This window comes from Cervus elaphus, chromosome 27, assembly GCF_910594005.1.
Source record: "Cervus elaphus chromosome 27, mCerEla1.1, whole genome shotgun sequence".
NCBI classification, from domain to species: domain Eukaryota; kingdom Metazoa; phylum Chordata; class Mammalia; order Artiodactyla; family Cervidae; genus Cervus; species Cervus elaphus.
Window position 1 is genome coordinate 52977569 of NC_057841.1, and position 13613 is coordinate 52991181.

Genomic DNA, 13613 nt, shown 5'->3' on the forward strand with positions numbered 1-13613 from the left:
CTGTCTGTCCTGTGCTATCAGTTAATGTGTCTAAACATTTCTGTGATATGGCCCAGCTGTTCAGCTCTTTTATAGTTTCATTTTCACTTGGAGTAGTAGCATTTCTCAGTTCAGACTAAAAGACAAAGGGAAAACAGAAGGATCCTGATGCCCTGCTCCCCTCCACCATACACACAGAGGTTCTGATTCCTTTAATCTAGAGTTGGGCCCAGGTACTGCTGTTTCATTAAAGCTCCTGGTGTGATTTTGTTGTGCACCAGAATTAAGAACTCACATGAAACATAAAGAGCTTTTGGATGAGGGCAGATACCACGTATCATTTATGCAATGACAGTGGGTTTTTTGTTTTTTTTTTTTTTTACACAGGAGATGGTCGGTAAGTCTTGGTTGGTTAACTCCAGGCCAGTTAAATCAGAATCTCTGGGGTAGAATCCTGGCATTTTTAAAAAGCTCATGAGATGATTCTACTGTACTAGGCAGCTATGGTTGAGAAACTGTTTAAACTGCTTTGAGCTAGGATAGTAATGCCAGAGTTAAGATGTCAATGAGAAGAATGGATAAACAAAGTCCTACTGTATCACCGAGGGAACTATTATTTAGTGTTCTGTGATAAACCATAATGGAAAAGAATATCAAAAAGAATGTGTATATGTATGTATTTATATAACTGAACCACCGATGTATAGCAGAAATTAACACAACATTGTGAATCAGCTATACTTCAATAAAACAAAATTTTTTAAAAAAGATATCAATGAGAAAGTCAAATAAAAGAACCTATTGGCCCTCATCTCTACTTGCCCTGTTGTCCAGAACCTATGTTTCTTTCTCTCTCTTCTTTCCCTTCTCTCTTCCTTTTTTGAAACCTGGATTAATTATCTCAATTGGATAACAATATACTGTATTTAGAATAACTTTTTCCTTTTTCCTAAAGTTTCAAGAATGTATTTTTTATTTGAAATTACCGTAGTTTTCTTCTCTCTCTTCCTGCTTCTTCAGATTTCAAACTTCCGGTGACTTTTAACAGTAGTTTACTTAGTGGTTTCATGTTCTGTTGCATTGATGGGATGTCTTTATATTGATTTTTGGAGGTATTTTATGGAGGTATATTGAGTTTATTTGAGCAGGAGATATGGATATATTTCTTCTTGGGTAAAATGATTGCATCATTTAAAATGAATCTTTGTTGCAGCTCAGCTACTGTGTGAGCAATACAATTACAGCTTAAAGTAGCTGAAAATATTTGAAAATAAACCAGTGTCACTTAGCTAAATCTGCTTGGAAACTACGCTGTGTCTTGATGTTTTTATTAAAATATCTAAATATTCCAATTATGAACAAAAACTTAGGAAAAAACAAAAACTGTCGTGAAATGCAAAGGTGTTTTTGTTCTGTTGCAGGGGATTATTTATTTCAATCTCAGACAGAGGTCATGTTAGATCAATTGTGGATAACTGGCCAGAAAATCATGTTAAGGTACTAATAGCACAACCTTCCTTTCACAATGCTTTTTCTTTCTATGTAAGTTACCTCTCAATTTCCAAGAACAGTTTTTTTTATTGTTGCTCTGTTTTACTTTATACTTACATACATGCAGATTTAGTGCTCTGAGAAAATCATGATGGTCTTTACAAAAGGGGTTGGTATCGAGTTTGCCGTGGGAAAGCAATTGGAGTGAGTAAGGTGAGCCTGCTCACTTCAGTACCACTGGTACCTCCTGCCTTCAATTAATATTGTTCTAGGTAAAGAAAATACATTAAAATGCCCGAAAAACTTCTATTCTGGTGGGTGATGAGGATTCATTATGTCTTTTTTCTTATAAATCCAAGGTAGATTTAGATCCTTAATCAATCTGGTTGTCTTTCATAAAACAAAAGTTAAGGACTTATTTAAGATCTTTTGGTAGGCATCAGTGTTTATTATAGGCAGTAATCTTGCTTGCCTTTGTTGCATGGCTTCCTCACCAAAATAATCTTTGAATTATCATTTGCTCAAAGAGCCTAGAAAAAGTTCAGTCGGATCATTAAGTTCACAGTATCATCTTAAAACTTTGTAGGTATATTTTTTATTTTAGATTTTTTTCACCATTGCTGAAGTTTTTCTTGTTTGGCTTCAGTTGTTGTTTGGAGTAGCATGTGATTTCTAAACTCCAAATGGCAATCCACTCCAGTACTCTTGTCTGGAGAATCCCATGGACAGAGAAGCCTGGTGGGCTATACAGTCCATGGGGTCGCAAAGAGTCAGACATGACTGAGCGACTTCACTTACTTACTTATTTTTCTTTTAGGATTAATCCTTATTGGAAGTTTGTTCCTTCTTCACCTGTTCAGTCATTATGAACATATTTAAGTTGATCCTCTAGTCAGGGGGCTTCCCTGGTGACTCAGACAATAAAGAATCTGCCTGCAAAGCAGGAGGTCCAGGTTCTATCCCTGGAGAAGGGAATGGCAAACCACTCCAGTATTCTTGCCTGGAGAATTTCAAGGACAGAGGAGCCTGGTGAGCTATAGTCCATGGGGTCGCAAAGAGTCGGACACGACTGAGTGACTGACACTGAACACTTTCTAGTCAGAAGCATTCTACTTCTAAACCAAAGATGGGGAAATCAAATCTAGTTAATTCTCCTTTTTACATCTAGGGTCTAGAAATCCTGGAATTTTAAGTATTCTTGGTTGGTTTATTTTGAAAGTTAAGAAACAATTTTATTTTTTAAAGTGAGAGTGAAAATATGTGAAAAAAATCTTTTTTTTTCAATTTCTTTTTTGCTTTAATAGCTTTTCTGAGATATGATGCACGGACAATGCAATTCACCAGCTTAAAATGTAAATTCAGTAATTTGTAGTATATTCAGAGTTGTGCAGCCATCATAACTTAGAAGACTTTCATCACAGCTCCCTCATCCCCACCCGCCAGAAAAGCCCTGTACCCATTAGTGGTCATTCCTTTCCCCCCAGCCCTAGACAACCACTAATGTACTTTCTTTCTCTGTAGATTTACGTATTCATGTGAATGGAATAATAGAATACGTGCTATTTTGTGATGAAGAGAATCTTTTTTAAAAATGCTTTTGTTTAGTGCTCCATTTTGGACAACTTTTAATTGGTATTTTTTTTGTGATTAAGGCTGTCGTGGTAACTGATGGAGAGAGAATTCTAGGTCTTGGAGATCTGGGTGTCTATGGAATGGGAATTCCAGTAGGAAAACTTTGTTTGTATACAGCTTGTGCAGGAATACGGCCTGATAGATGTCTGCCTGTGTGTATTGATGTAGGAACTGATAATCCGGTGAGTAAAATTACTTTCCCTCTCTGATCCTTCTCCCACAGCTTTATTGCATCCCTCTTTTAAAGATAAGAGAAAAATCTGTGATTAGATGTTAGCTTTTGTCTTAAACTTCTTTTAATGTCTATATGAATAACAGTAGATTAATACTATTAAAAGTTTTTTGAAGAAGAGCAATAGTTTTTACAATTATTAATTTTTTTACAGTTTCTGTTTTACAGAATATGTTTACATTGGTTATGTAACAAAAAGCTTTCACATTTATGTTCTGTTTTATAGGCCCTCTTAAAGGATCCATTTTATATGGGGTTATATCAGAAAAGAGATCGATCACAGCGTTACGATGACCTAATTGATGAGTTTATGAAGGCCATTACTGACAGGTATTTTTTCTAAAGTTTGAGTATATGAAAGCATCTTAAAAAAAAAGAACCACTGTTTTGTTTTCCTTTAATCTCCTGTGAAGATAGGCAGGGGAGATTAAACGTTTGAGAACTCTGGTTCTTTCCTGCCCAGTTCCATGTGCTGATATGCGGTGATGCCCTCTGCTTTGCTTTCCTCAGTTATCTGACATCCTGAGCACACTGAAATCTTGAAGTCTGCACTCACTGTTCCTAAGTAATACCCTCACTGTGCAGTTCTTCAGCTCTCGGCATCCAGGCTCACTCCACCATTCCAGTGAAATTCTTGTGCTGCTTTCATATTTTAAATTTTGGTCTTCTCTCTCCTCCTGTCTGTAGCAGGTTTTCCACTGCTACATCCTTGAAATTCTCTCTTCTCTTGAACTAAAAGACTTTCCTGACTTAGTCTTTCTCCAACCTTTTTTGTTTCCTTTGTCATCTCCACTGATTTTTTTTCTTGTTCTCTTCTGTTAAATGCGGGTGAGTATATAGTTCTTTTCTCTTTTGAGTCATGTAACCTATGACCTTTATGCTTATGACTCCTCAGCCCATGAAAACCTATCTCTGTAGTCCCACCTTCCTCTGAGGCTTGCATTTCCAATAGCTTGAATCCTCCCTCTAGAGGTTTTGTTGCTATCTCTTTCCCTTTCTAAATTGCCTGAAAGGGAAGTTGCTCAGTCGTGTTGACTCTTTGCAACCCCATGGACTGTAGCCTACCAGGCTCCTCTGTCCATGGGATTTTCCAGGCAAGAGTACGGAGTGGGTTGCCATTTCCTTCTCCAGGGGATCTTCCCGACCCAGGAATCAAACCCAGGTCTCCCACACTGCAGGTAGACACCATTGCCTATCTTCAATAAATCTAGCCTCTGTTAATGGCAGTAGCATGCATCCTCATCACCAAACTTTTGATCTTGGTCTAATCATTGACTCTTCCTCCTCTTCTGTCAGCCCCATATAGTGTCATTCAGTCCTCGCGTCCAGTTGGTACTACCCCTTACAAGCCTCAGAAATACATCTTTTCTTTTCCATTGCCACAGCCTCTCTGCAGATCCTCATGTCTCTTTTGGATTCTTCAGAACCTTCCACCAGCTTCTCTCCTTTCCATTTCCTCTCCACCTTACCACCAGATTAGTCTTTTAAAAACATGCTCTTTGTTATGTCATTCTTTTGCTTGCTTTCCTATTGCCGAAGGGTAAAGTCCAAACTTTTTATGATCTAGCCCTGCACTACCTTTTTTTTTTTCCCTGGCTGCCCCTGGTGGCATACAGGATCTTAGTTCCGCAACCAGGGCTCAGACCTGTGCCCCTTGCAGTGGAAGCATGAAATTTTAAACACTGGACTGCCCCGGAAGCTTCCCTGCCCTACCTTTTAGATTACTGGTACATGGAAGATCCTAAAAATTAATTCCTTTTCAGAGCCAAAGTTGTTGACATGTCTAAAACTAAACTTTTTATCATCCCAGACATTACTACCCCCTCCCCTTCCCCTTGTTAGTCATCCAGGCTGCCTTGGCATTTCAACAGCTCTTCCCTCTTCCCGGGTGTGGTCCTCATCACCAAGTTCTGTTTGTTCATTCTGATGTCTCATAATTGTCCCTTTCACTTCCTGTGGCTTCTGCTTCACCTCTTCTTGTCCTCATGCCTCAGTACCTTCCTGGGTATTTTCCCTTCTTTCTCATCTCTCCGTGCACTTGATATGTGCTATGCCTTACTGGCAGCTTTATCCTTCCTCCAGGGAGTCTTAGATGAATTTTTCCCTTCTCAAGCCTTCAGTGATTCTACATCAGACACAGAAAAAAGTTGCCTTCCCCAGTTTTGCTTTCAGAATTCTCCCTTATCTGGCTCCAACCTCCCTTAATCAACTTCTCCCTTAGACTTTCATATAAACCCTGAAATATGTAGCCAGGTTTGAAAATTCAGGGGCAGCAAAATAGACCTTGTATTTCTTCCTACCACTTTACTTTCTGTTGTTCTTTTGGGACCCAAATAAAGTTCCGCCTCCTTTTCATGCCTCCCCGTACTTCAGCTCACCAAGGTGATTGATAGCTTCCTTTGAACGCCAGTGAACTCATACAGCGTTTTTTTTAAACTGCTTATGTAATATATACTGTGCTGCTGTTTAACTGTGAATGTAGTGAGAATTCACATATCAAATACATACTTTTTGAGACTCAGACAGAAATTTCTTCCTTTTTAGGAAGCTATTTGTGCATATATGTGCTGGGCACACTCCTGAAAGTGAAAAGTGAAAGTAACTCAGTTGTGTCCAACTCTTTGCAGCCCCATGGACTATACAGTTCCAGGCACTTGGAAATAGTTTGCACAGATTAGTATCCCTTTGGTCCATCATGGCGCTTCATTCGTTTTAAGCATCCCATAAATTTTTCTGAATGAATAATAGATTTTTCTATATTTTGAGTCTAGTCTTTCACAGACTATTGTTAGTGTGGCCTTGAGTGAAGTAACTTAGTATATTATTTTAAAAATATTTAGAAGTGGTATTTCATCACAACCATAACGGGCTTTGCTGTTTTTTAGATATGGACAGAACACACTTATTCAGTTTGAAGACTTTGGAAATCATAATGCATTCAGGTTCTTGAGAAAATACCGAGAAAAATACTGTACCTTCAATGATGATATTCAAGGTAAAGCAAAAAAAAAACTTAGGTTTTTGATTCCTACTTAAAAAAATTTTTTTTTTAGTATGCCCATTTTTTACCATGTTTTACTTTTCTCACAGGGACGGCTGCAGTTGCTCTGGCTGGCCTGCTTGCAGCACAAAAAGTCATTGGGAAACCGATCTCAGATCATAGAATCTTATTTCTTGGAGCAGGAGAGGTAAGTTTCTGTGAGCTTTTAAGATTGAAAACCAACACTCTCCGTTAGACTGGAAAATGGGGCATAATGAACTTCGAATTTTGTTGAGATAGAGGGCATAAATTCAAGATCTCTATTGTGAAATAGGTAATTTTAAATCTTTGGAAAGAATATCACAAAGAATCGAGTTTTGTGTGCTTCATAAGGGAAGAATAGACCCAGTATTTCTCATACCATGTGATTCTCATATGTAAAGTAACTTATAATATCGCATCACACTCTAATCTTTGTTTTTGAAATTTATATTTTGTTGGACAGGCTGCTCTTGGAATTGCAAATCTGATAGTTATGGCTATGGTAGAAAATGGCCTCTCAGAAGAAGAGGCACGAAAGAAAATTTGGATGGTTGACAAGTTTGGTTTATTATTTAAGGTAAGGTATTCTAAAACTTGGAGAAGCAAAATTATGTTGTTATAGTGATATTTTTAGAGTTTTCTTTTCATATTCAAATCATAATGTCTATATTGGCATGAGATATATTCTCTCTTGCTTTATTTTCTGACTCCTGACTCTTCTAAACCAGGTGGCTTTTAATGGGAAGTCAGAAGTTCCTAACTAAATTGTTAGCAGGACATCTGATATTTGAACAGAAATCCTTTAACCCTTTGGCAATCATAATCTCTTATAGATCATAATCTCTAATAGAAATCTATGGACCTTTTCCCCAGAAAAAAGCATGTATTCCTAAGGTGAAATGATGGATGATAGGTTTATCCCAGGTCAACTTCATATCCTTTGTTCCTGCCCACCTTCCTATCATTGATCACCATTTCTAGTAGCTTAAGAAATGCCTTGTATCTTATACTGTTTAACACATCAAAGCATAGGTAAACTTTCATGATTGAGCTTATGCAGTACACAGTGCTGTTATATTTTTGTGGTGTTTATTCGTATATATAAACTACTTATCATTTACATCTTTGGAATAAGTTTATGTCATTTACTTTGCTCTAGTTCCTGAAATCTTTTCTTAGTTAGTACCAGTATTCTATTAGGACAAAAAATGAAATAAAAAATTGAAGTATATGAATGAAAAATCTTGAATGTTTAAATTTTAAATAATTTTTTAAGTATTTAAAAAAGCACCACACATTGTGATTAACTTATTTAACCTTTTTTCCCCCCAATCTCATTTGATCTTATCAAAAATTTTATGAAATTTTACAAATGAGGGAAGAGGTTTAAAAAGGTCAGGTCATTCTTCCAAGCTTAGAAGTCATGGAGGTGGGATTCCACCCAAATAGCCTGACTATGAACCCTATGCTGTTAGTCATTCAACTGTGCGTCCTCCCAAAGCTCTAACTGCCATATTTGCTTGTATGTCAGACGCAAGGGTTATTAAGACCTGGAAGACCATTGGTATATATTTTTGCTGGTATGCAATGAGTTTGGTGCTTCTGGTTTGTGATGTTTGTTTTCATAAATGTTTTGATTCTTTATCATATTTGCAGTAATCAAGTCTAGGATGAATGTATGTACATCTGCAAGTTCAGGATATGTTTTTTGTTTAGCATGAGTTTTAGGCTTTGTATCTCTTCTTGGGACCCAAAACACTGCCCTCTTTTTTGAGACTTTGAGAGTTTCCGAATGAAGCCATCATGGAAGAGCTGTGGTCTTCTTGGGAGCAAGCATGTGAAGCCTAGTTCTGAGAACTAGGATCTATTGAGGCTGTATTTCAGTCCTTTAGTTAATTCCCCAGCCAAGTGATGATGGAGTTTTGCTTTTCTGAGCCCCTGCTGGTCCTCACCTGGGGCTTGTCTGGAACTCTGCTGTGAAAAGTCACCTTTGCTAGGGGAGTTCTTCTCATTTGCCAAAATAAGGACATGGATTTGTCATCCTGGTTTGTTTTTGCATTCAACATGTTTTTGTTTGCTTTAAACTATTGAGAAATTCATCACTGTTCTAATGTGTCGGTGGTACCTCTCCCACCCTTGTGACACTACTAAGGAGTTTATTTTTCATGGGTTTTGACCTGGGATTTGGTGAGGAAAGCATATTACTTCATTCAGCTATCTTAAACCAGAATTCCCCTTTCCTCTTGTTCTTGAACTCTTGGTAGTATAAGTCCATAATATCTATCTGAAATTCTGAAATCCCTGAATTTTACCTGAAGTTCATTTGGTAATAAATCTCACAGACCTGAAATCACCTACTAACTTTAGTAGCAAGACCAAAGATGGGTATTTACCTTTTGTACTTGATGTGACCATTCATAACTTCCGTTCAGTTGTGGAGTGCCCACTGAGAGGGTGTTTGTGATATATTACACACTGTAGTATTCTTGACTAGAGAATCCCATGGACAGAGGAGCTTGGCGGGCTACAGTCCATGGGATTGCAGAGAGTCAGACGCGACTGAGCAACTAGCACTTGTGATATATTATCATAAGACATTTCTGAAATATGAAATTCTAAGCTCTAAAATGCAGCCAGCCCACATAAGGAATTGTATGCCTTTGTGTCCTGTTGGATTTAGGAAGATTTCACAGAGTAAATGAATTTTTGAAAGGGATTAGAAATTTTCAGTTATAATGGAATTTGATGCATGTTTTATATTTTGGTTTATGGTCAATATGAAGAAAGAATTGGAAGATAATGAGTTGAAGAGAAATGTAAATGAAAATGAAACATTCTTACTGTAGTAACAATATGTGACTTATAATGATGTCTTTTCAACGAATCCTCAATAAACATTTACTAAAAAATTATATTTTATCTAAAAATTCAGGGGCGGAAAGCTAAAATAGAAAGTCATCAGGAACCATTTGCTCACTCAGCTCCAGAGAGCCTACCTGATACTTTTGAAGAGGCAGTCAATATACTTAAGCCTTCAGCTATAATTGGTGAGTAAAGTTGTTGCCAAGTCATTCTGTTACTTACCTGTATAATGCCAGGCATAACTTCCACGCAGAATCACTAACAATGAAGTGACATATTTTAGCTAGCTTTCAGCATATGTGTTTCTGTGATAGCTTTGTTTCTGAGTTGGTCTTTGTTGGCGTGTAGTCGCTTCACAGTGCTGCGTTGGCTTCTGCTGCACAGCAAAGTGAATCAGCTACATGTATGCCTATACTCCCCCTCTTTTGGATACCCTTCCCATTGGTCACTGTAGATGTGATAGCTTTTTTTTTAACTGAAGTGCACTTGATGTGTAATATCATATAATTGACAGCTGTACAGTATAGTGATTCAGAAATTTTAAAGGTTATACTCCGTTCCTAGTTATTAAAAATGTTGGCTGTATTCCCTGTGTTGTATGTGATAGCTTTTAGGTACAGTGTATACAGTTCTGTTAATAGATTTTGCTTGTACTTTTAACTTCTAGAAGCTGTGTGATTGCTCATGCTTTGCTTTTAGAGTTGGTATGACTGGTGGGCTCAAAACCTGAAAAAGACCAAGGTTATTTGACAGACTGTACCAAGAAAATCCTATGCAGAGTCAAAGATTTTCATTGACAACAAAGCTGAAAGCTTTTGGTATGTTTTAAGAGTCAGGCATTTAATAGCTGACATCAGACTGTGTAACATGGCATTAACAGAAAATGTAAAGAGTCTTTAAAAGAGGGACTGTTTCATATACTATACAGCTATAAGATTTGAATGTATCATTTTTCTTGTATTTTACCAATTTCTTGGAGGAGCCCTATGGAATTTTAAGTAGTAAGCTGTTTTAAATCACGAACAGTTTTTATGGTTAGGAAAAGGATATCTGTATTAGGTTCTTTACTGATTGAAACTCACAATTTTTTAGAGTGAGAAGTAATCTTTAAGACTGTAAGTGCATTTCTCTCAGAACTCAATTTTTTGTTGTTTGTTGTTGTTTAGTCACTAAGTCATGTCCGATTCTTCTGTGACCCCCACAAGACTATAGCCCGCCAGGCTCCTCTGTCTATAGGATTTCCCAGGCAAGAACACTGGGGTGGGTTGACTCAATATGGAAACCTAAGAATCTGTCCATTGACTCTGACCCTGGAGGATGAAGGAAATGAGAAAAAAAATGTTTCATTCTGTTAGAACTCATGGATTCCTAAGAATATGTCCACATGCCTCATGTGACCACATGGGAGAACACTGAGTATACATTCCTTTTTTCCATGAGAAGAACAAGCACAAAGTTGTTAAACAACTTGCCCAAGATTTTGTGAGTACTTCATATAGCCAGGAGTGACAGAGGAAGCACTAAAATTCTGGGCTCCAGATCAGTATTTCTCTTTATTACATGTCAGTTTATAAAATGGAATTTAAAATTTCTTTGTTGATTGTAAGCCTTTTCCTTGGATGAACTACACAAGTGTTCAGCTGAGGCATTACTTGTCACCGCCAAGTCCCGCTCTGGGCTGAGTATTCTTCCTTCAGCCATGCCTCTGTACACTGCACCTGAGCACCTATGACCAGTTTTCTGATTTACTGTTTGCTCTCTTGTTTTCCCTCTCAACTTGTAAGCTGCCTGCATTATACTCACTTTTATATCCCAGTGACCTACATACAGTGTCTGAGGCATTGTAGGAGCTTACTAAAAGTTCATTAAACTGATCTCTGTCAGGAACGTGGATGACTATAGTCAAGAAGATCTTTTTTCCCTTCTAAACTGTTATTATTTTATAATGAGTACCACAGAGTTTAACAAGTTAACATTTAGAGATGCAAGTTTTTCATTTAAAAAAGAATTTTAATTGTGGCAAAATATATATAACTTAAAATTTGCCATTATACCTATTTAAAAGTATACAGCGAGGTAGTGTTAAATGCATTCACACTGTATAGCCAGTTTGCGGAACTCGTCCCCTTTTAAAACTGAAGCTCTGTGCTTATTAGCACAATTACGTGATGGAGGTAGTCTTTTTTTTTTTTCCCTGCTGCACCATGCAGCATGCGGAATCTTAGTTCCCTGACCAAGGAACAAGGATACTTGTATCCCTGACTAGGGATACTTGTGCCCCCTGCATTGGGAGCATAGAATCCTAACCACTGGACTGTCAGTGGACCCTGGAGGTTGTCTTATACTCTGTTTTTTTCTCACAATTTACTATGTCTGGGGTAGATAATAAATATTTAAGTAGAAATTTTAGTGTTTTTATCATTTCTCTTTGCAGATGTAAGATTGGAATTACCTTAGCAATGCAAACTCTTATCTTTGTAATGGGAGTTTATGTGTGCTTTTGTTCTGTTAAACCTATTGTAGAAATGCTGTTGATGGGATTGCTATATTTTACTTGTAATGAAGTTGCTTTTTTCCCCCCTTTATTTATTATAGGAGTTGCAGGAGCTGGCCGACTTTTCACTCCTGGTGTAATCAAAGCGATGGCTGAAATCAATGAAAGGCCTATAATATTTGCATTAAGTAATCCTACGGCACAGGCTGAGTGCACAGCTGAAGAAGCATACACGCTTACAGAGGTATTAATAACAATATGAAATGGTTATGTCTGTTATTTTCCCTCCATTAGGGAAGAGTTTAAATTTTAGTTCTTTTGAATTCTTTGCCACTGCCACTGGTTTATATCCCAGTTATAGGTATCTGCTTATATACCATTGGAATAGTTGGATTTTTCCCCTACTGTTCCATAGGGATATAGTTGTAATCTCCACAGTGTAATCACTTTCTGTATTGTTCTTGCAGGTGACCTTTAAGAGGCTCTAGGAAGTGGGTTTTTTTCTTTTTATTTGGTTACAATATTGTGTTAGTTTCAAGTATACAGCAAAGTGATTTGGGGTTTTTTTTTTGTTTTTTTGTTTTTTTTTCAGTTTTTTGTATTCTTTTCCATTGCAGGTTTTTACAATATATCGAATATAGTTCCCTTTGCTATGCAGTAAATCCTTGTTGTTCAGGAAGTGATTTTTAAAACCTTGTTTAACAGTGATATATAGCAGTAATTATTGAGTCATGCCCTTAAGAATAATTCATATGTCTTAGTTTTTAGTGTTTTGTCTCTGTTAAAAGTTTCTTTATTATGGAAAATTTGAGGTATATACAAAAGTAGAAAGAATGATATAATTTAACCTCATGTACCAGTGTTGTTGTTATTTAGTTGCTAAATCATATCTAAATCCTTTGTGACCCCATGGACTGTAGCCCACCAGGCTCCTCTGTCCATGGGATTTTCCAGGCAAGAATACTGGAGTGGGTTCCCTTCTCCAGGGGATCTTCCCGACCCAGGGATTGAACCCAGGTCTCCTGCATTGTAGGTGGATTCTTTACTGGTGAACACTGGGGAATCCCATCATGTACCAATATTCTGCTTGGTACAAGCAAATATTCTGCTGTAAAATATTCTGCTTCAGAAGTGGTCAGTTTATTGCCAGTCTTGTTTCTTTGACATCCTACTCACCTTAGATTAGGAAGCCAGCCTCAGGTGTATCATTTTATTATTAATATTACAGTATATCTCTCAAAAGTTAAGAATTCTTTTAAAAAATATAATCACAGTATCATTATCACACCTCACAGTTTTTGGTGTTTGTGTTTTTTTTAAATTTTAATTATTTATTTTTGGTTGTGCAGGGTCTTCATTGCAGCTCGTGGGCTTTCTCTGGTTGAGGCAAATGGGGGCTACTCTGCAGTGTGTGGGCTTCTCATTGCTGTGTCCTCTCTTGTGGAGCATAGGCTCCAGGTGCATGGCCTGTCACATTTCACAGTTTTGACAATTTTTGAATGTTTATTTGATGCTTTTGTGTAGCTCTTGGTTCTCTACTAAAATTTTGTCTTGTCATTTAATTTCTTGAATATATGAATTATAATTAGTTAGTATCTGATAGTAACAAATATCTGACTCTCTATCAATACATTTCTAGTATGTGTTTTGTTTTCTTCTTGGTTATCCAGTTCTTGTCTTTGTAAGTTGACTTTTGCTTTTCACTTCCTTGTTGAGTGCTAAGTAGTGCAGATAAAGAATTGTAGCAATAATTTGAGGCTTGAGATGAAGTTAGCTTCCTCCACAGGGACTTTACCTATCCTTCTAGAGACTGTTTGTCTGGGGTGGTGGTGGTTGGTGGTTTAGTCACTAAGTCATGTCCAGTTCTTTGTGACCCCCTGGGCTGTTGCCTACTAGGCTCC

The 13613-nt window shown here is 37.3% G+C and overlaps 1 protein-coding gene across 2 annotated transcripts in view; it reads left to right on the plus strand.

The window, feature by feature from the left end:
- Window positions 1–13613, plus strand: part of ME2 (malic enzyme 2) — a 49382-nt gene that overhangs the window by 18485 nt on the left and 17284 nt on the right. For both annotated transcript variants that reach the window (XM_043888921.1, XM_043888922.1), the window contains 8 exons: window positions 1401–1476; window positions 3123–3284; window positions 3561–3664; window positions 6220–6329; window positions 6425–6522; window positions 6820–6933; window positions 9289–9403; window positions 11814–11956. In XM_043888921.1, the coding sequence (XP_043744856.1) occupies window positions 1401–1476; window positions 3123–3284; window positions 3561–3664; window positions 6220–6329; window positions 6425–6522; window positions 6820–6933; window positions 9289–9403; window positions 11814–11956 (922 nt within the window). The remainder of the gene's footprint in view (window positions 1–1400; window positions 1477–3122; window positions 3285–3560; window positions 3665–6219; window positions 6330–6424; window positions 6523–6819; window positions 6934–9288; window positions 9404–11813; window positions 11957–13613) is intronic.